Source organism: Psittacula echo (assembly GCF_963264785.1).
Source record: "Psittacula echo genome assembly, chromosome: 1".
Classification (NCBI taxonomy): domain Eukaryota; kingdom Metazoa; phylum Chordata; class Aves; order Psittaciformes; family Psittacidae; genus Psittacula; species Psittacula echo.
In genome coordinates, this window is record NC_137735.1 from 41,944,186 (window position 1) to 41,966,669 (window position 22,484).

At 39.9% G+C, this 22,484-nt stretch overlaps 1 protein-coding gene across 2 annotated transcripts in view; it reads right to left on the bottom strand.

Annotated features, from left to right (window-relative positions):
* PALLD (palladin, cytoskeletal associated protein) overlaps positions 1 to 22,484 on the bottom strand; it is a gene marked incomplete at its 5' end in the record, with an annotated part of 189,881 nt that overhangs the window by 7,943 nt on the left and 159,454 nt on the right. For both annotated transcript variants that reach the window (XM_080617156.1, XM_080617155.1), the window contains 6 exons: positions 1,941 to 2,035; positions 6,191 to 6,340; positions 11,200 to 11,421; positions 12,906 to 12,956; positions 13,498 to 13,599; positions 15,952 to 16,087. In XM_080617156.1, the coding sequence (XP_080473282.1) occupies positions 1,941 to 2,035; positions 6,191 to 6,340; positions 11,200 to 11,421; positions 12,906 to 12,956; positions 13,498 to 13,599; positions 15,952 to 16,087 (756 nt within the window). The remainder of the gene's footprint in view (positions 1 to 1,940; positions 2,036 to 6,190; positions 6,341 to 11,199; positions 11,422 to 12,905; positions 12,957 to 13,497; positions 13,600 to 15,951; positions 16,088 to 22,484) is intronic.

Genomic DNA, 22,484 nt, shown 5'->3' on the forward strand with positions numbered 1-22,484 from the left:
TTACACATGTAAAAAATCCCCAACACTCGTTGCTCTCAAGCAGAAAAGCTTATAGAAATCACATTGTAATGCCCAGGAGTGTCACTTATCAAAAGTACCCAGCGATGCATGTGACAAATACCACAGTGCAGGGGGAGCGCAACAGCATGGTCCATTACAGGCAAACAGCCAGTGCTGGGGGCTGTCCTGGGGGGGGCTTTACATACTCATGGCGCCACTGGCCTTGCAGACACTGGCTGGTGGGAGGAGTGGGGAACATCCGCTAAGCAGAAGCGTGCTAAATGCTGAGCAGAAATGAGGCCATCTGTAAGTAAAGGTATCTGCACATGTGGTAACAGGAAATAAGAATCCCCAATAATTGCCCTAATTTAAATTAAACTGCTGTATGTAAATCTCTTAGTTATAATTGGTTACCCTATTGGACCCCCAGCCATAGCAATAGTAGTATCTGCCTAAAAATAAAGTACCGGCCATAAGCAGCCTCAGACTTCGACTGCATTTGGAGAGATTGAAAAAAGCCTCCTCCATTACTGCCCAAAGGCTCTGGCCACTGCAGAGACAGAGACCCACATTTTATCCTTCAGAAAGGTGCAGAAGTGTCTGTCAGCTGCTCACTCCTCTCCTCATACCCATCCTCCTTTCTCCCATCCCCATTTTTAAAGATGTTTCCCCTTTCTCACCCTGTGCTCGCTGACTCATTCAGTTGGAACCTGACTCTTTATGGCAGCTTTTCCCTTCAGGGACTAGCAGAGACTTTTCATTTTGCACCATTACGTCTTTACTGGACAGGACATGCTGGACAGACCCAGCTTTTCTGGGCTGCTCTCAGTGCAGCAATAGCACAACATCCCTCTCCATGAGCATTCTGGGCTTTGGGCTTAACAGGCCAAAACATGAAATGGGGAAGGTGGTAGGATGCCTCAATGAGGCGCTAGGAAATGCTTTTGGGGCTGTGGGAAAGCCCAGTTTGTTCTGTGCAGGAATAACACCGGTCTTTTAAACAACCAACCTTGCTTCCTAGTTGCCTAGTTATTGGAAGAGGGGGAAGAGAGCCTGGTTTGCATGCAGCAGTGCTACAGTACATACTACCACCATGCTAATTGTTACAGATTCATTCTGTTATGGCACACTGACTGTGTAATTACACCTACTCTGCGTATTACAGTTAGGCAGTACTGAGATTCTGTGGCCACTGTGACCCATAAGTGAAACACACCTTATCAGGGCGGAATCTGGAACTGGAACCCTTGAACTCTCCTGAAAGCAGTTCTGTTTGGTACCCAAAATGAAATGCTTTCTTTTGTTCGTTAATGTCTAAGCTGTGCTAAATAGCCTCATAAATGCTTTGGGTAATGAAAAAAAAGTATTTGAAGTGAAAATTCCCTTATATGGTTCAAAACCATAAACCAAAGTTTCGTATATGAATAACTGTAAACTCACCAAAGATAAGTTTAATTCTTCATTTCTGACTCATAATTCCTTATAAGAACCTGAACTGAAATCCTAAAATATTTCTAATGTAAATCTAATAAACTTCCTTGGCATGCAGTTATTTCTCCTGGTTCTTTCAATGAAGACTTACTAAAACCTGCAGAAAGCAGAGGTTCTTGGTAGAGTCCTAGTCAGGGGAGATGTTTTAAAAAACTCTGTAAGTGACAAGGTCCTTCCTAACAGCTGATGGTACAATTTGCAAGGAGGAGCTATCAGTGAACATCACAAAGATGGAGGAGGAGACAGTAAAAATTCAAGATGCATAAATGTCATGTAATTCCAGAGGTTGCCTGTGCAAGCTTTGCAGAGATTTTAAGACAGCAGAGGTCACATTTTCTCCCTGAAGGCCATACTTTTAACTTGCCTTCTTCCTTCGCATTCTTTATCTTACCATACTAATTTTGCAAAAGGTTAACATTAATAGAAAGAAAGAAAAAGGTGTCAAATACCTTCTCATATGTGGCTGACCAGAAGGTGACCATGGACTGCGGCCTCTTTGATTTACAGCTTGAACCATCAGCCTGCCCGTGCAACTTACTCTGCCCTGTTACAGTGATGGAGAGAAGGAACATGAGAAGACTTAAAACATGAATTATTAATAAATGTTCAACCTGATCCCATCTTTTCTCTCCACGTGTTACAGAGTCTGTAATACAGTCTCTTCTTTCAAAGGGTCACTGACAAACGTTAGGATACCTTCTGATGTTAAACTATTTTATCAGCTTTCAATCTAACCCAGAACAGACTGGAACAATGGTGAATGTAACAGAGTCCTGGTACAGTGTTCCACCTGGAAGTTTTTCTTGTACAAGGATGGTTGGTATCTGGGGCAACAGTGTCCTTAAAAGAGCTATTGCTGTGCTTTGGAAGTTTCTCTGCATACAGCAAGTAGACAGAAAGACAAATAGCACAAGGTAGTGAAAATAACACTTGGTAAGTGCTGGCGGGTAGTGACAGAGCTGCTGTCTCCAGAGTGGATGGATCCACTTGATCTGGTGGAGCCACAGCTCAGAAAGCCCCACAAATGGAAAACCCAAAGGAATTGTATGAGTATGTAAAGTGCCCTCTCTATAGCATGAGCCTGGCTTAGGGGCAGGCATCACACAGAAGCACATGCTGCGATGGTGAATGCTGGAGACAGTTCAGCCGTCTCAGGTTATTTTCAGTAAACGATAACTAGAGCATGGGCTCTGTGGTATTCTGTCCCCTTTTTTGTTTTACTTCAGTTTTTAGAAGACAGGTTGTCCACCAACAAGCACTGGTGGTAACAAAGTTGGGATGGGTCTGCCTGATGTCCCAACTGCTGATGTCCAGGGCTCTGAGCATTCACCCTGTAAGGGGTAAAAGCATCTGGTGGTATTAATAAATTTAAGCAAAGGATGCAAATATCAAAGCTATGTATAAAAATACTACTGTAGTAAAAGTCTATATACTTTTTTATAGCAATGTAATGATTTTAGTAACTTCTGAAGAATAGTAGTTTTTAACTAGCTGGTTGGTAAATGTACGGGAGATGTATGTCTGTCTCTGTCCCTGAGCTGGGAGCAGTAAGGCAACAGCCACATCAGCTTTGCAGTGTGCTCCACTCTAAGCTGTGAGCGCTGCACTCGAGTCTGTCAGCATAACGGGTGACAAGTATTTTTGTTGCAGTAGTCCAGGGGTTGCAGATCGCTGTTCATTAACAACTGTCAAGAGCCCATCAAAAAACAATTTCACTGCTGTCACAACTGGCCTACAAATGGCAGTGACCTTTGTGTTACTGCTGGGCTGTTAGAAATGAAGTCTCTGTGTCTTGCTTTCATTCCCATGACCCAGTTAGTCCACAAGAAAAATACTTGCCTTAAAATAAGCCATTGTGCATGATCTGTGGCAGTTTCTAAGCAAAAGGGGTTTTTTTTGTTTTGCAAGACCATTGAAGACATCCAGAACAAATCCATTCCTATTTTAGGCTCCACTGCATATTAATCTTTTTCTGGCAGGTGATGAACACACATTTTGAGGATAATTACTGCATATCTTGATATACAAAGGCATCACAAATGGAAACAAAAAGGACAGTAAGGAATTTGGATAGGGAAGAATGAGTAGGAAACATGATTTTTTGAAAAGTCATGGGATAAATGGGACGGAAACAAAGTGGGACGTAATTTGCCTAGAAAGCAAGGCAAACCTGGACTGAGACCTGTGGATGCATAGTGCAAAGAAGGGGAGAGAATGGGATGAAAAGAAAGAAGGTGTAAACAGGATTTGACTGGAGCCCATCCAGTCCCTGGGAAGCTAGCAGTTAAGGGATGTCTCTGGTAACTAAGGGCCCAGGCCAGGGTTTGTGTTTCTCCAGGCCTGGCGTCTGTTTGCTCTGGATGGCAAATTTTACTGCAAAACCCCGTGGTGTGCAAGAACCTCAATTCCACATTGTGGCACTTTACGTCACGGGTAATGGTGTCCATTGTGTTCACTGCCACGGACAATTCCCAAGGTCTGCCAGCAAGCCATTTTAAAAACTTAAGTCCCGTTGGACTAGTCCAGACAGTGAGGTGGCATAAACTGGCACAGCTTTAAGGAACTGAATCCTTTGCTTTAACAAAATCAATTTCTATCTGCTAAGAATACGTCTTTTTGCTTTGTAGTTTGGTGGCTCCAATAGCAACAACCAAACCACAGCAACAGCCTAGCAAGTATCTGCTGGTCCATCAGAACTCTGATTTAGGCTCTCCTATATTTATGTATTTCACTTTTCCTTAGGAAAGGTTGCCAAATTTGCCTAAGTTTGTGATAGCTCTGAGAGGCGGACAACTTTCCATTAGAATCGAGAAGGCCATGCCAAACTTATTTCCACTCAGGATGACTTAAAAGAATTGGAATCCAGATCTTTGAGTGTGAAAGGCGAGTACATTAACTCATAATCCTTCTTTGCCTCCATTGTACTGTTAAATGCATAGTAAAAGCAAGCAAATAGTAGAAGAGATAAGTAAGTTTGCTTGGAAATTACACAGTAAAGAAAGAACAGAATGGGCTTGGTGAAGCAGACAGATGTTTTGTTTAGGGGAGCCAGAGGAGAACACTTCTGGTTCTTCTCCAAAGGGGCGGAAAAGCAGATGCAGGATTTTGTTATTTAATAAGAGTGCTTTTTCAATCCCCAACCTAGGAACAACACAAACCCAGCTCATTTTAGTACATCCAAAAAACCAAGAAAAAACTAGTATCATCAGTGACCAGAATCAATAACCTAGATCAGTGTTGTGCCACCGAATGAGCATTATCCAGAGTAACAAATGCCAAAAGTAGGCTCTACCTACTCAGGGGCAGAGGACAGTGCCAAGAGACAAAGGCAGCTTATTCACCAAGTTCTCCAAGGTTTTGGTTCACACTGTAACACTGCACATGCACTAACACTTACAGGAAGATGAACAGGATTCATTTCTTACCTTGAGCATGTGAATATTTATCTAACAATTTAAAACCTCCTGTGAATTTCCACTATTTAAATGGTACCAATTGTTCTAACACAACAGTTGTCTGTAAGAGCTCCCAGCTTGAAAATTCCCTTGGCGCTATGCAATTTCATTATTTCTTTATTTCTGTTATTTGTATATGCATGAACAACATTTAAACTACCTAGATTTAAGCACTGCAGTTTGTAGCATCCAGCCTCAAGCTGGGTTTTGCGCATCACCTGCGTGCACAACCCCATAGGTTTTCAAGCATGCTGCAGTGTGAATAGGGCTGACAGTAAGAGAGCAAGGCAAAATAGCAGTATCATGCTAAGTAACCTAGCAACAGTCATAACAGAGTATAACAGTCCTGCTTAGATTAAACTGTCTCAGAGATACAGTTTGTTATTTTACAGTGTGATTCTACTTGCAGGCCTGATCTTGGCAAGATGGTTGCTGCTACAGAAGAAAGTAATTCATTACATCCCTAACGTTATGTTCCTGCCTTGGTTTCTCACTTGCAAATCTTCCCCCTCAACTTGCTATGCTGTAGGAAAAGCAGATTGAAAGTTACTTCACTAGGATGCCTGAACTGGAAGCATAGCCATTTCCAGCACACCTGGGGGTTCCTGTTGAACACCTCAGCTCTTGTACTGGGTCTGCAAAGAACAAATAGTATTACAAACTCAGTAACGCTCCATGTTTCAGGAAAATACTGTTTTAAGACTTTGAGGTCAACACAGGAGACCTCCCTGCTCCATAATAAGTGCTAGAGTGTTTTGCCTTACAGAATTACAATCACTGCCTAAAGTAAACATGTTAAGGTGTATTACACTCCCACTTGCTTCTAAAAGTTGGCCTCAGCCGGTGAGCAGTGTTAACAGAAGAAAAATTAAATTGCTGGATTAGGTTACTCATGCTGGTAAACTGGATTTTTTTCTTCCTTTATAGTACATATGCTATCCATGCTCAGTTAGGCTTCAGAGATGTTATCAGCTGAAACAAATGGTGGAAGACTGATTAAAACCCAGCAGCCCTCCCCTCTGAAACCTCAAACCATAGGAAAAAAACTGCTGTTGAATTGCTAATCTCTTGGAGATAGAAAGGTCCCACCCTACTGATGCAAGATGAAAACAGAAATCTAACTTATATACATACTTTATGGTGACTTCATCATTTTAATTAAACCATGCATATGTAAGATGAGATCGTTTTCTGAAGATTTATGTCCAGAAGCACGTTTGCTCTGGAGCCAAACCTTCATTTACCTGGGGGTTAGCAGCCATAATGGTGTAATTCCCATCATCATCCAGGGTGGAGACTGCAGTATGCAGTGAGCAAGTTCCATCAGGTTCTCGTTGAATTCGGTAGTGATCATTTCGTTTAGAAATTTGCTTCCCGTCTTTAAACCAATAAATCTGCAGGAGAAAACAAGGCCTGGCTGATAAGGGTGGGTGCTCATTGTCATCATTTCTCAATTAATAGTGCTAACGTATCTGACCTGCTGACAACCACCCCAGTAAGCATGGAAAGCAAACCGGTTTGATCAACAGTAGAAGTGCAGAACCACACTCCATGAATCACTTTCACTAAAAGACAAGTTACAGATCAGCAATGGTTCAAAGAAAAGGACACAGCATGAACATTTACCAAAGAACCTTACAGGTGCATAAGAGCCGTGCCCATCCCCATGACAGAACAGCCACTGAACGTTTCAAGAGCTGAAAATAAGTGTCATGACTAAGAAAAGTTCTATTTCAGAGAAGAGGACTCAGTTTAAGGTTTTATTTCACTTAAATCTATGAAGTTGCAGAAAGAACCCAAGAATGATATTGGGCTCTTTTCAGAAAATAAAAATGTAATTATGGAAATAATTAATCCAGTGATGAACAAAATGGAAGTCATGATCTCACTGTTTCAACACCAGTTGTGTCTCACATCCATTACACTGACAGAACCAAAAATCGAGGAGGGTTTCAGCAGCTTGTGCTGGCAGTGAGCAGCTCAGTGCATGCATGGGCCAGCTTAGTGTAATGACATGACTAAGGCCAAGAGGTCACGCCGGTGTGACAGACATCTACAGAAATGGACAGCTTTACAAACTCATGGGAAATACTTCAAAGCAAGTCTGCGCAGAGATAGCCATTAATAATTAGTTGTACGCCAACACCAATAGAGTTCCAAGTTGTACAGAACAGTTACATTATCTATCAAACAGAGGCCTTTTCCATTAGTTTTCATACATAAATTTAGTCTCTGGCTGACCCAAGATCTACTTTCAGTGAGCCAAAGAAAATGATGTATGCAGAATAATATCTTATAGTAATCCATGAATTACACCAAAAAATATGTATCTCTTTTTAATGCCTCAAAGTTTAGGATTTGGTTTGTTTGGGTTTTTTTGCTACATTTTAAAAATTATATAAACCCCCAAACTGAAATCTACTGGAATCAAAAGAAAAACATGGTGTGTGCAGGAAAACACACAGAGGAATACATGAAAAATGTTCAGCTGGGAAAGCTGTTGTCAGATCCCCAAACCCATATTTAAGTAGAACATTATTTACTTGCCATTTCTGAAGCTTGTATTATGCTGTAACATCAGTGGTGTTCAGCACTTCCTAGGTCACTTGTGCAGATACCTGCATGATTCTCACACGGTTAACTTGTACAAAGTACAACAACTGGATCTGTCCTGTTGGCATGACTGCTGGGACTATTTAGCACAAGGAAAACACACACATTTTCCTCAGTCTAATTCTTGAAATGGGAATTCAGGTCTTACAGTAAGGAAAGGGTGCCAGCTTTCTAGTCAAAATGAAGTGACAAAGCAAAGCACAGCTCCTGATAGCGTTTAACACACCAGGTTCTCCACACATGCCAACATTTCAAAGCTAAATTCACTCATTTGTCAGGGGAAGTTAAGGGTATACTTTTAAATTTCACAAAAAGACAACGGGGAATGTTTTGGAGGGAAGGAGTGGAAATTTCCCTTAAAAATTAATTACCATTTATGGTTTTTATATTAACAAGCATTATGTGTAGCTAGAAATGATTTCATTTCCTCAATAGCTGGTTATACTTGTTTCCCATTTTGTCTGTCAGCAACCTTGCAGAGACTCTGTGGTGCTAACAAAAGATTTAGTCATGTCTTCTCGTCTGCTGACAGAGCACTTACTGGAGATGCAAAAGATATTTGATCACTTACACACACATGCTAATGGGCGCTAGGAACAACATAGCTGCAAAAAATGAGTTTTAACTTGCATGCCTTACATGTGTCATAGTGTTGCTTGGAAATCTACTGCATTAAGTAGTAATTATTCAAAAACAATGCACTTAGAAATATCAGGACGCATGCCAGGAATCATTATAAGGAAATACATGCAAATATTAACTGAACCAGCTATCCAAACATTAGGCACATGTTGTCCAATACCTATTTCCACTATGCTTAAAAGCATTGGCATCACCAGGTTTTACTTATGAGCAGTAAATTCTTACTATTACCTTTATCTGACATGGAGTTAATAAGTAAAACACTACCACTGCTGGAGACGATGCCCCTTGCAGTGAAGTATTTTCTTCCTAGGATATCTTTCAATAAATGTACCATTAAGCTACGTAAGCACTGCACACTGCATCTGGATTGCTTTTATTTGCACCAGATTTTCAGAAACCAGCATGCAATGACTAGAAATACAATGAATACAGAGGACAAAAGGGTTGTAAGAGTTATATTCAGCCATGCGAAGAGTGAGCAGTATGAGCTTTATGCAACATTCAGATCTCAATTAACCTTTTGTATGAAATTGCCCTAATTCTGAAGGGAAATATCCCTTAAAAAAAAAGAATTCCACTATCCCTCCTGTATCACCACGGGTTCTCATTTTAGTGAGAAAATAGTTTTACATTACACTGAAGGCTTTAACAAAAGTAGACTCAGATTTTAAGTCACATTTATGAAGACAGAACTTGCACATCAGTATTCAATTTACATGGCATGTTCAGGGGAAAAAATAATCAAGGCAATAACCCTGCTTAGAAAAATCCCTTGTAATGAATGCCAGATTTTAGAAACACTACAGCCCTTCCCAAAGCCATTCCTTGGCAGAGCTGACAGAACACTTAGAAGGGAGGAGCTTCAAGTCAGTAAATTATTTCCAGCTTTTCATTTGCCAAAGAAAAGTATTTATTCAGGGGCAACACTTCCAGCTTCAACAAATGACAGCAGAAGGGCAGCCCTCAGCCATCGAGCGTTGCAAAATTGCTATCTTGGCATGCCCCGGCAGATGAGGGGGAGATGGAGCCTTTGACATTTGCAAAGCCCAGCTAACAAGTAGCCATCCAACAGGACTGAAATTGGTTCCATCCCAAGCAACTTAACAAATCGCACAAAGCATCTGCAAGTGGATGGAATAAAGGGTCACAGGCCCAGGTGCAAAAGCAAATCGCTTGTTAATGTGTGTGCTTTCACGCTGCAGAAAAACAGAACATCCTATCTAAAGCAGACTGCATCTACATCAGATACTCCTTTATAATGCTGTGCTTTAGGGGAAGTACTAACATCTTGTTTCTTTGCTGTGCAATCCCTAACCCCAAAACAAGGCAAGTGAGGGAAAGGAGACATCCTCTTTCATCTGTCTTAAATCAGATTAAGATGACTGTGAAACTACACCTTAATTGAGAAGTGTGAAAATCAGGGAATGGCTCAGTTGACTAAGGCTGACTCACAGTAGGTCATCTAGCAACTTAGTCACAAGCCTCAGGCAAAAAGAGGATCTCTCCAGCACAATGCACCTCTAGCACTAAGGAAACAACAGACTCTCCTATGCGCTCATCTCAAAAGTAATACTGGACATCAAAGGGTTGGTTTCAGTCAGACTGGGCTAATCTTCTCCAGTGTGTATCTCGAGTTTGAAGCAGCAGTGCTTTTTTGATATCAGTACACTGATCAGCCCCACTTACTTTGCAGTGGTTCACATCATGTTGTGGTCTTGGAGCACAGAACTGGATTCCTTTCAGATGAAACCAAGCCAGAAAATGTGCTCCAAGAACACATCTAATGTGCTGCATCTGCTTCAGTCTGTGGGACGAGATGGGAGCTAGCCTGAAGTAAAACCTCCTGAAATGCAGGCAGGACAGATATCTCATTCTTCAGATTTGCTTCTTCTGGTCCACACTTCTTGTTAATGTAGATGTAGCTCTGTTCTCTTTGCTGCTACCTCACAGTCCATTTTTCTTTTTACCCTTTGTGCAGTGTCACACATCTAGATCACTGGACATGTAAAGACATTGCATTTATCTTTGTTCAAAATCCTAAATACCTGTAAGACTTAGACTACATGAGAGATTTGGATGTGGCTGCTGCTGTGAAGATCTTATCTAAGAGACAAGGCATGTTTGATCTTGTCTAAAAGAAAAGAGCCCCTATCCACAAGAGGTCACTGTAAGAGCTGCAAGGACTTCAAGGGGAAGATACTGGCTTTGGCAAAGAAGTTGAAGCAGCTACTGCTGTTTTCTGCTGTATGGTAAGTCAGTTGATTGCCAAGCAATTTGTGAAATGGTTAAACACAAGCTACCAAAGGCAGGCACTCTTCCAGGCTACTGACATCATGCAACTGGTACTTTTACATCTACTCAAAGGAAATGCTTCCCAAGCCCAACCCTCCCTCAGAAGCTCATCATTAAAACCCCGTCATCATGTCTCATCTTGCCGTTGGGATGTATGGGAGCTTATGGTATTTTATTATGCCTTCCTCTAACTTTCAATAAATTTCAGTCTGGTTAGAGATAAACTCTGCAGCACTGAAGAACACAGAAATACCGTGCTGGATCCTGAACCACAAGCAACATATTTTTGCATTAGCATGTTGCTGTGCTTGAGCCAATTGCTCATGTTAACCTGATGAGATTGCTGCTTTAGGGACTACTGTGCCAGCTCATGTGAGGATTTGTAACATTGCACTGCGTAAGGTAACTCTGAAAATGACAGAAGTATTACTACTTCTAGGTAAAATACTTGAGATGAAGTCTCAGGAGGGAGTAACTAAGAGCTGAAGCCTCATAGTAGGATTTTTTTACTAGCATAAATCTAAATAATTCCAGTGATGTCAAAGAAATTTGACAGTTTATACCAGCTAGGCATTTTTCTCGTCAAGAGAGAACGCCTGCTGTTCCTGTAAGACACAGCCCATAGCGTCCAGGGGCTGACTGTAAGTTACCAAATACAAAACTCTTTAGAGCATTTCTAAAAACATTTACCCTCTTTTCTTACCTTTGGCTTTGGATTTCCTGCCACTTTGCATGTAAATGTGACTGGCATTCCCTCAAAGATCTTGTAATGCTTCAGCTTTATCTCAAAATACGGTGACACACTGTTATCAATAGGTTCATCTCCATGTTGCACCTCATCGTCTGATTCTTCCACAGGAGATCTCTCCAGCCTATATTCAATTTCACTGATCAATCTTTGCTCAAAGCTAGAGACTTTATACTCCTGTCAAACAAGAAAGGTACATATTAGCATCTAGCTTCCACATGTTGCTCAGCGAGATGTGTTCCTAATTCTTTGGGGTTTTTTATTCTACTGATCTTTGACAATCCATTAAGGTTTTACATATAAAAGGAAACTATATCTTGTTGAAGAAAACCACTATAATGCGTGCCTCCAATAACTTCCCTATGAAACAATGAAGACATCTGGCATAAGGCAAAAACTGCATTTCATGTTACCTTAAGGTCTAATTTATAAGGGGAAGGAAAGTCATTGGTTGCTTTCTTTTCATTTTTTAAACAAAGACTATAAGAATAAAAGTATTCTGAAGCAGTTCATAAAGACAAAAGAAACACATTAATATTTCCTTGAGGGTACAAGCAAATTTAGGGTGGGTTTTGTTTCCAGATGGCCAGAAGACCATATGGTTCACATCTGCTATTTGCATAGAAGTGTACCGGAGACTGCACCAGAAGGTTAAAATGATTTTGTTTACAGTTGTCTGTAAAAACAAGAAAAAAGAAAAAGAGAACATGGCAACCCTGGTAGCCCATGATAGCTGCCTCTTTACAACTGTTGCCATGGTCCCCTTTGGCCAAAAGTATCACTTCTTTCTTAAAACCAAAATCTATCATAAGAGTATTCAAGATACAGAAAGAGGAGTGGAAAGCTTCACCCAGTGTAAACGTACCACTGCTTGTTTAAATTTGCTATTCAGATACAAGGAAACATTACTGTGACATACACAGTTATTTACTTTCTTCACTCTTATCTACTTTGCAGTTAAAAAGTTCTGCTTTGAATCTCAGAGATAACAAAGATAATGCCAGAATGTAAGAAAGCTCAGAAGCAGAAAAATACAATAATAAATGAGTCAAGGCTCTTGTCAGTCAGCAGAAATCCAGGCACCCTTGCAAATGACCTTTGGCTACTGTCTCTGACTCTTGTTTAATTTAACATAGAACACACATCTCATATGAAGCCTCATTTCACATACCCATCCTGCTATCATTACCTCTGCACTGGGAATGACGTGCAGTCTTTCTACTGAGTGGTTACAGAACTAATCATAACTCCCAACACCAATACAAAATGGAAGAAAAGAGAAAAGCCTTTGTAAACTGCAGGTATTTTAACTTCTTCGTTCCCTGAGAGTTTACCATAAAAGTAAACCATGAAGTACACATGGTATATAAAAAAAGCAGCTAATTTGGATGCAAAGCAATTAGTATCAGTGTATGTTAACATTATGGCAGGATACTGGAGCACACTGTTACTGCAGTGAAGCTGCCCGCACTCCAACAATTAGGAAAAACTTCAACACCCTGAAGGGATTGCAGAGCAAATCTCCCCAGGTACTAATGCGAGGTGACCTCTCCTTATTAACCAAGAACAGTAGAAGGGAAAGGGCAAAGACAACAGAGGAAAAAAAACCCCAAACAATCAATGGACAAAAAGGCAAGACACAGAAAGGTGAAAACGATCACCTTTTGAATATCCATAGGACTCACTACAGAAGCACCAACAGAGCGAGCTTCCTGCAAAGGTAGAAAAAGAGATGAAGAGGCAGAAAGAAAAGCAAGAGGCATCCATGACAGTTTCGCAGGTTTTATCAGCAGAACAGACTTTATGTGGTAATATAAGCAACAAATGCTACACATTTCCGAGTGGCAACGCTGGTGTCTGAACCTGGCCTTTCAAGCAGACTTTTGTTGTGTTTTTGGTCTGCATCCAAAAAGTGAAGATTACACAAATAAAAAGAAGATGGTTTCACGATAGTAGATGTATTTTTTCCTTGAGAGACATAAAGGTCAGCACAGAATAGGATAAACGGAGTTTAAAGCAGAGAGCAGACATTTGAGAACTCTCAACCTTATGGAAAAACTGAGCAATAGGCATGTGATCCTTCGGTTTACTTCACTGATACAGAACACATGACTCCTGTAATCAGAACTGTCCTATCGGGTGCATATTTATTGTCTTATGTAGGGATTTATTTTTTTTTAAGACAATCACAGCCTGTAAAGAAGAAAAATGGAAAGGATTTTTTTCCCTATGAAATTGTAGAGTTTTGTGCACCTGTATAGCAGGATCTTCCTCTGGTTCTTGTATATTGAAGACAGTTGCAGCACTGTCTGCTCCCAGCAATCGACGAGCCATTTTTTCCTCGTATGTTAATCTCTGAATAAAAAATAATGCGGGGATAAGAGGGAGGGAAAAGAAATAAAACCAGTTCTTATTGCTCATTAAGAACCACAAGGCAGTTAGACAGTAAGCAATGCGTTAGGTAACGTTACTAAAAGAGAGCAGCAATATGTTTCCAACAGCAGTTTTCTACCACAGTTTGTAATGCATTTTTTTTTTGCATTACAAGGGGCTCTTCTGGCTTAAACAACCCTTGCCCTGGTTCTGCCATTTGTTTCCATGTGCTTGCCAGGAACTTGGGCAGAATTGAGCAATAGGAACTGCTTAAATCAGCATGGCCATCATAAAAGTGCATGTCAAATCATCCCCAATCTTACTCCTAGTCGTTCTGCTTGGTTTTTACATTAGAACCACATGGCAGGAAACTCTGCCAGAAATGCTAAGGAGATACTACTCTATTTGAGAATTTTGTCAAAAATATGACAGATTTGTAGAAAAATATATTCTTTAAGCTTTTTTGTTTCTGTTTCTTCTTACTCTTTGGGAAATTACAGGGACAGCTTATAAAAGACAATTCACACTCAGAAGGTAAAGCAAGTTAAAACAAAGCCTTAAGTGTGCGGTTCAATTATTTCATTATTACTTTTTCTTCTACATTCAATAACAAATGTCACTTAGACACTTCCTTATAAATCAGTGCTGCAAAAAAAATGCCAGTGACTAAAAGGCAAACTCATTACATGGTGACATGTGCCTCATTTAAACAGAAAAATGAAAGAATGGAAATTGTAAAACATTACATCTATTAATGCTTCATTCTTAACAATTCCATTTAAATTAATTTTTAAAGTATGCCATACTGTGGCTAACCCAGCAGGCTGAAACTCATGAAAGCTAGGTACCAGTGTGGCTTGGTTACAAATGTCTAAGGAAGTCATTAAGTTTTTCTTCACTTTAATTTTTCCTGTGATTACTCCAAGTGCCCACAGCCATGATTACGCGAACAGAATCGCCCAAGACAGGAATCTGCAAGGCAAAAGCCTCAAGGCAAGAACAAAACCAGAGTTCACGTGGTCCAAGCTCCCACATCATCTGATCACAGGGTTGTTTTTTTTTCCCCCCTCAGGCCATGTGGGCTTTCTCAGGACATTCCATTCATTTGTCCAGGCCAAACATCTCTTTTACTTTCCAAAATAGGCATTGACAGTCATGTTCAGCCCACCTCCTTTAAAAAAAACCCACAAACTTATACACTATGAAAGTGATTCTGCTTAATTGCTACAGAAAACTGCCAACCCTGTGCAGTCTATGGAGAAAGGTAAGTACAGAACCACTAGTCACTCTGAAAGTTTTCCCTACTTTACTCCACTGACTTCACTAAGAACCAGAATCCAGCAGCTGTGGACTAGACAGTCCGTCTCAATCAGCTGTCTTGAACTACACCACCTTAGTCCACATCTTGGACATAGTAGCAAACCTATTAAACTTCTGAGCATGGTCCAGAAAACCTAAAGCCCACTACCTTTCAGTGACACAAATGTATCCCATGGTATTCTGATGCTTTTGAAAACATTTCATTGCCAAAAAAGGGTTGACAGTCTACATTTAAAAAATTACTTTCGTCTTAAGAGATTCCTGTGTCAAAGACATTTAAATCAACGCCTTGATAACTGTAATCAAATCTTCAGAGAGTTGCTTCTCATCATCTCTGAGCAGGAGGAATCTGGTATATTATCTTTTATGCATATCTTAAAATGCACAGAAATTAACGGAGAACTTTGAGGCTGTGCATTTCAATTGCTTCAGATGCCCATTTTACCTCCTTTCTTGACTCCTCAACCAGGTTGTTAACTCCTGATAAAGTCTCTAAGTTAGTACTATAGGTTATTTTCTATTCTATTGTTCAAAAAAGTCCCACAGCTGCATGATCTAATGATGCCTGATTCCTACCGGGTTGTTTCTCATTATGAACTGTCTTGTACCCCCCTTTGATGTTCACTTACCACTTAGTCTTTCCCTTGTTGTCCAACAGCTGGGCAAAAGGTAGAATGAGCCTTGTCTGATCAAGAGCTCTATATATATTTACTGGCCACTCAGTGATGAATACGCAAAGCATGTAGCCTCTGAGGCTGAAAAAGGTACAGACTCTGCAGGCTTATGCAAATTCATCACCTTTGGGACCTTCACTGCTTTGTTAGGTCCAAGTGAAATTGTCAAGCAACAGGTCAAAATGTACATTATCATTCCTTACAGAAATGCAGCTTTGGAAATGCACGTAATAATAAATACATAAAATAGAAAAATAATCTACAATAATTATTTTATATGCAGCATATCTGTGAAACTGCCCATGATTCCCACTCCTGGGGGTATTTCGTGTTTTTATACCGGTTGCCCATTGTTCAAAAGGTCTTCCTTGAAGCGAAGTTTTCTTTCCAGATCCTGAATTACAGCATCTTTTGACCCTTGAATCTCTTCATCTGATGCTATCCTAGCAGTTCTGCCTGTTTTCTTGGGAAATCCCCTGCAAAACAGTACAGGAAAATTCGTAAGCTTTCCTGAAATCATTGGCATTTAGGAATTTATCTGGACCCACTGCTGTTGGTGAAGAAAACAACATTGTTTCTTTGAAATTAAAGGTCTGGTATCTTAGTTACTATGCTATCCCTGCTAACTCACATCACTGATGAAATTACTAGTTTAGAAGCAAAGTTAAAGCTATTTTTATTCATGCATTAGTTAAAATAGGACTCAGGATTGTGTAGCAGTGGCTGTAAACACCATACACTCAAAGGGGAAACTGATGAGCAATAAAGCAAAGAGAGAGGGAAAACGAAAGAGAAAGCATGACTAGATAAGTGGGGATGGAAGATAAACTAAGTTCCTATGGAGTACCGGGTAGATAAAAGATCAGAAAGATGCAAGATGAGGCAGTTAATAATTAATTTCCTACATTATTTATTAACTAATTCCTTGTTACAGCTTTGCAGGATACAATGCTCAACTTCATGTTTATTCTGCATCTCTCTGTGAACACATAACCAGAAGGCAACATGTAAATATTGTTTCTGTACTCTGGCAAAAAGGAAAATCATCCCTGTAAAGCAGTTTTCAGCAGCACGGATTCACGATGGAATAGCAAGCATTTCACAGGGCTGAGCTATGCCTCATACCAGCCTACAAGTTACAACTGTACCTTCAGGATGTTTCACTCCTACTTTCTGGAATGGCACAGGGCATCTTTTTTCCCCAGTCTGCACTAATATTTACCACTTATGATAGCTCTTTTGCTAGAAGTGCCCAACATTTCTACTGGAGATCAGCTGCTCTTACACAGTTGTGAAGAAATCAGCATTCCATCAGTATGTGAAACTTGTAGCACAGCCCATTTCTCCAGTGAAGTCACACATTATCATTCAAAACACTGACACTGATTCAGTGAGTTCTGGTTTTCCTTTTTTTCCCACTTCAACTAAACGGGACTGAGCCCATTACATGGGACTGACTTATGCAAAACATGGAATCAAACCAGACAAACAGACAAACTCATAGATGTCAGAGATGGGGAAAAAAAGAAAATCAGACTAGCATGTAAGTGGTAAACTTGTTTCCAACACACAACTTTATAATTCAATTACCAACACCAAAACGTAAAACAAGAATCATATGGAGAAAGCAAATTTTCTTGGATACTCTTGGTACTAATTTTCTTTAACATGGCTAGAGAAAAGTCATTCTTCTGCAAGTGTTTTCAATGGTAACTTGTAGCATTAGTTAAAATGAAACAATGCATACATGCTGAAAAAGCCAAAAAAGGAATTAAGTGAATACATTAGAAGAAGACAATAATTGGAAACATTTATGTCTAAATCCCTAAAACATTTCATATTCTGTTACTGAAAATAAATTTAAAAGGGGAAAATGGTAAAAAGAACTGCATTTTCCTATTAAATCACAGCAAAAGAGCAGACATTTGTCTAATGTCACAAACAGCCAGAGAACAACAGCCCCCCTCCCCCTGGAAATATTCGGCCGCTAGCTGGAGATCTCAGTAACCAGCAGAATAATTCCCTTAGCATTTAGCTGGGCATCTTCTCAGTCACAAGTAACAGAGAGAGTCTCCTCCACTCTGTTTTGGGGAAGAAGTCAGGAAAACTATCTCATCTACAGGGAGACAAGAGAATGCTAAGAGGAAGAAGGGGTAAGATCTCTTCAAGGAAGAGATGTTTCAATAACTCAAGAAACTTGGGGATAGTAAATTTAAAGGAAGATACGGAAGGAAAATGGAAAGAAGGTGGGAAGAGAGCACCAGAAGGTAACATCCCTCAGCAAGGCTGGACCAGCTACTGGAAGGCTAGTGGAAAGGTGGCATCTGTCTCTCTGCTCACAGTCTTTCCCTTCACCTTCCAGCCTCTTACGCCACCCAGCTCTGCACTCTGCACTGAATTTCACCACTTTTCAGATAAGGACACACACCTCCCAAAAGAAAATTTGGCCAACTTCAAGGCAGCATATTTCAAATTTGGCTTCACCCTGAAGAAGCTTTGTGCCAGCTTTTCAAGGAGACATGCATCCTACCTTGAAAGTTCCAAATGATAAGAAATAGTTTTCATTTCACGTTCTTACAGATTTCATGCCTGAATGATGAAGAGTCTTAGGACGAAAAGGCCTGCTTATGCTTGGCACTCAATAGGCTGAAAAGGTGAAATGTGCAGTTTACCCAAGAAAGTCCCAACAGCTCATGAAAAGAGGGGGATGGGCTAAGTGCTCTGGAGTGGATTTCAAGTAACAAGTGAAAGCATTTCCTGAAGCATTATCAGTGATCTCTGAAAACAAAAACCCCAAAGTAAACACACCCATTCTAAAACAGGAAGGAGTACCGAGAGAATTACAGGTCAGCAAGTTCAAAATCCATCCTCAAGGTAAGAAAACAGTATTACAGTCCCTTTCAAAACAATGAGGATAATAAGGAAATGAAATTAGAATCGTATCAAACCTCACATGAGCATGCAGACAAGCAAAAAGAAACAGCTTTGATACAGTTCAGTTTGTAGCTTCTGAGTAAGCTTTCAGGCTTACTGGAGTTCCCCCGTAAATCAGGGGAACAGAGTCTGGCTGAAATTTCTATTATACGGCTGCACAACTGTCTGAAAAAGTTATTCAGAGAGTATCAAGGATTTTTTTCTTTTCCTATCAAACTGGAAGAATATAGACCAATGAGGTCTTTCAAAGGTCTACATGTATTAAGTTCAGTACTTAGTATTTCAACCTTAACAACTGGAATATGAAACAAGAAAGCACATTTCTCAAATTGGCTGCTCATGCTGAACTTGTGGAGGTTGCAACTCATTTGCAGATAACAACTGCAATGATTTTCATAATTAGTCTAGAGGTGGTTTAATGATGATGAAACCCAGGAAAAATGTTCAGAGCATGACAGCATATAAATGTAAAATTAGCATTAACATATTCAGCATCTCTCAAGAATCTGTGAGGTTAAAACTTGGATGAGAACACCATTATTTCAAAAGGAAAAGAAATTTAATTCTCGGACACATTAGCATGAACCATGAAACTTCATTGCTTTCCTTTACTCCTTGCTGTTGAACCCTGGATCCAGTTTTACCACTGCACTTCAAGAAAAATACAGCAAATTGGAAAGTTTTAGAACAAACCCCCTTGTCAGATGGTTTTAAAAGAACAGCTTTTGTGACAAGCTATGTCATACATGCACAAAAAAGAATAATCTATTTATTTAATCAGGAAATAAGGAGAATGAAGATAGAAAGGCGACTCAATCATAAACCATCAAAAAATAGGTAGCATTCAATGATTCCCCATTCCATTGAGGATGATAAGTACGCAAGAACTTTAAGAACAACAGGCCTAGCTTAGACAAAAACTACGTAGAATTCTCCTTTCTCCACCCTCCAACAGTGACAGTTAAACACTGGAACAAGTCATGTAGGGAAGCTAAGGAATTTTATTTAAGAAGAAGGCATACAAATACGCCAGCAATGGCCTGGGCATCCCTGGTAGCTTTTAACAGGAGAGGCAGTCTCTGTGACAACCTTCCAGACCTCTGGTCATGTGCCAGAACATCCTGAGCTTTGGACAGTGGGTGTGAAGTGTCATCCAAGACCTGGTCAAGGCAATTTGCCTGAAAAAGGGATTCTCTTCCCTTCACTTATGTTTACAATGTAAGCAAGGTTGTTTAAAAACATAATGATGGAAGTGAGTATCACTCAAAATTTCTTGAAATGCCTTTAGAAAACCTCTCTCTTTCAGGACTATTTCAAATTGGGACAAAAAAAAAAAAAAAAAGAGGTGCACAAGGAAAACGCAATTCTTCCTGCAGATGCTCTATTTCCACCCCCTCTCTAGAATTTCTTTCTTTCTCTACATATATACACTTTAAAATATGTACATAAATATGCACACACACATACACCCCCCCCCCCCCCCCAAATTAGCTCTGAAGACATACATTCTTGGGATGAATTTCGAGATTGCTACAAGGTAATGACAACAATCAGAAGATCCTTGGTAAATCTATCCTCTAAAGCACAGATCCATTCAGCTTGAGAGGTGGTTTGTCTGTCAAGACAGCCTGGCAGCAAACTTGTTTGAGCTACTTCTGCAAATATTTTTCACCATCTTACATGCCCTTATCTGGATGCATTAAGATTTGTGCACTAAGTCCTTACTGACTCATCAGGTTTCTTTTCATCTTTTCTCAGGGAGAGTATCAAACAAAACGTTCTGCCAATTCATTTATGTATTTGTATGTTCATTCTTTGCCTGATGCAATTTTCAGAGCATGTTGTGATTATAAAGGCAGCAGGAGACAGCTGGAGAAGACATATTTCAATGTCTATCAGCCTTTGAGAATCAGGCTGCAATTCACACAGATTTTTAAGCACCTCAGAAACATGCATCACTTAAGTCGCAGCAGGCATGAATACAGACATAGATAAAAGCACACACGTCTGAATTCTTTTGGTCAAAAAGGGCGCTATGGAATTGCCAAAACTCAGTCATCTTAATTCACACAGAGATTTTTTGACAGCAGAGATTTTTGCAACCTTGGCTTGGCTCTCCTTAGTTTTGAATATCTGCCCTAACGTTTGTGTAGAAATAAGGCCAAACCAGCAGTACTTCTCATGTTTTAATTACACAGAGTGCATGCTGGATGCAATTCCTGCTTTTCCTATGTACCTTTTACAGTGTAAACAAGGGCAACAGGCTGGCTGTTGTTATCCTTCCAAGAACAAATTCCTGTTTGCAGCCAATATGGCTGAGTTTCACAGAAATCCAAATCAATTCTCTGGTACTGAGGTAATGAACAGTAACTTGATTTTTCCTTTAAAACTAAAGCCTTCCAAAATACAGCTAATTCCTGCCCACTTAATACATTTTTCACTTACTGTAAGAAAGTTACTACAAGCACTGTTATAGGTCACAAACTTTGAAGCTACAGCTGCACACTAAAACCCTTTTAGTCTGATCTTGTCATACACACTGTGGAGATGATGAGTCAGCTTTGTTCAGCAATATGACACTACATTGATCTGAATTAAGGCAATGCCTGAGGCACAGACTTGACTAAGGATGACTTGTACTAAATGAAACAGAGGTAACAAAAGTTCAATTATTTCTACCACCCAAGGTGACGAAACTACAGTTGAAAAAAACTGTGCTTCCGCATTGGATAGGATCAAGACTGATATGAATAATATGTGTTTCTGAGTAAGTCTGAGCCTTCTTAACGACTAGATAACACAGAGAACAACTCACCTACAAACTGCATGCCTACCACCAAAAATCCATTTTTCTAAAGCTTATCTTTACAAACGCAGTTTTACTCATTTAAAGAAGTACTATTTTTCATGCTCCCATTCAGTTCCTTCCCCACCCGAGCAAGTTATCCCTCTGCCTCATGCTGCACTAGTTAACACATATGTAATTGTCATTTGCCTTTCAAAAGACATCCACATAGTTGGATATTGAGTTTAAGACGTACTTATTTTGTAACCAGTAATCTTATCTGAATTCCTGATTGTTACCAGCTTCACCTGAAGTGACAGTAAAGAAGAAATCACTAAAGCACCGACTGCTCCTGAATGCAGAAAAGGTTGGCACAGTCCTCAGAGTCCTGAAGTCTTGAGAAGATCAGGCAGCTGCCAAAAAAGCAGCATGTGAAAAAAAAAACCTTACGCTGGACTGAGAAAAGGTAATATATCCAAAATATTAACCTTTACTCCAGTTGATGAAATGCTACTGTTTAAGGTCTCCACAACTATCAAGTACTGTTCCTGGCTTCTACATTCACAGATATTTCTATGGCATTCAGATTAGCTTAAAATAAGGAGGTTAAGTCCTTTGAAGAAAAACATCTGCAAATAAAAAAAGCTACAAAGCAATGCTGCTAAGCAGCCTCTCTCCCTTTTCAACAGAAGGGTGTATGTACTAATTCTCTTAGTTAAGTTCATTTGCCATCTTACAACATTCTTAAGCATCTGCAAAAACCATTTAGAAAAAGAACTAAACCACACAGGTACAACAAAATAAAGCAAGAAACTTTAAACAAAGATGGTCTAATGGACAGGAACACAAACCCTAATATTGGCTGGAATTTTTCCAGTTACAGAACTACTTGTCTTCAGATGCATTTTCCTGAGATCCAGGATAACTCCAGGTATGACTGAACAGGTGGCATACAGAGACGAGGTGAACTCCCTTAGAAGCACAAACCCATCCTGACCCTTCCCCTCAGTTTGATGTTGGAATTCTTAATCAAGGTAATTTTTCCTATGTATCACTATTTTCATATCAACCATACTGTAGGTTACCTCCATTCATTACAGTTGTGAAAGGCGTAACTTACAGAAATGGGAAAAGTAAATGTCTGGTCTACATAC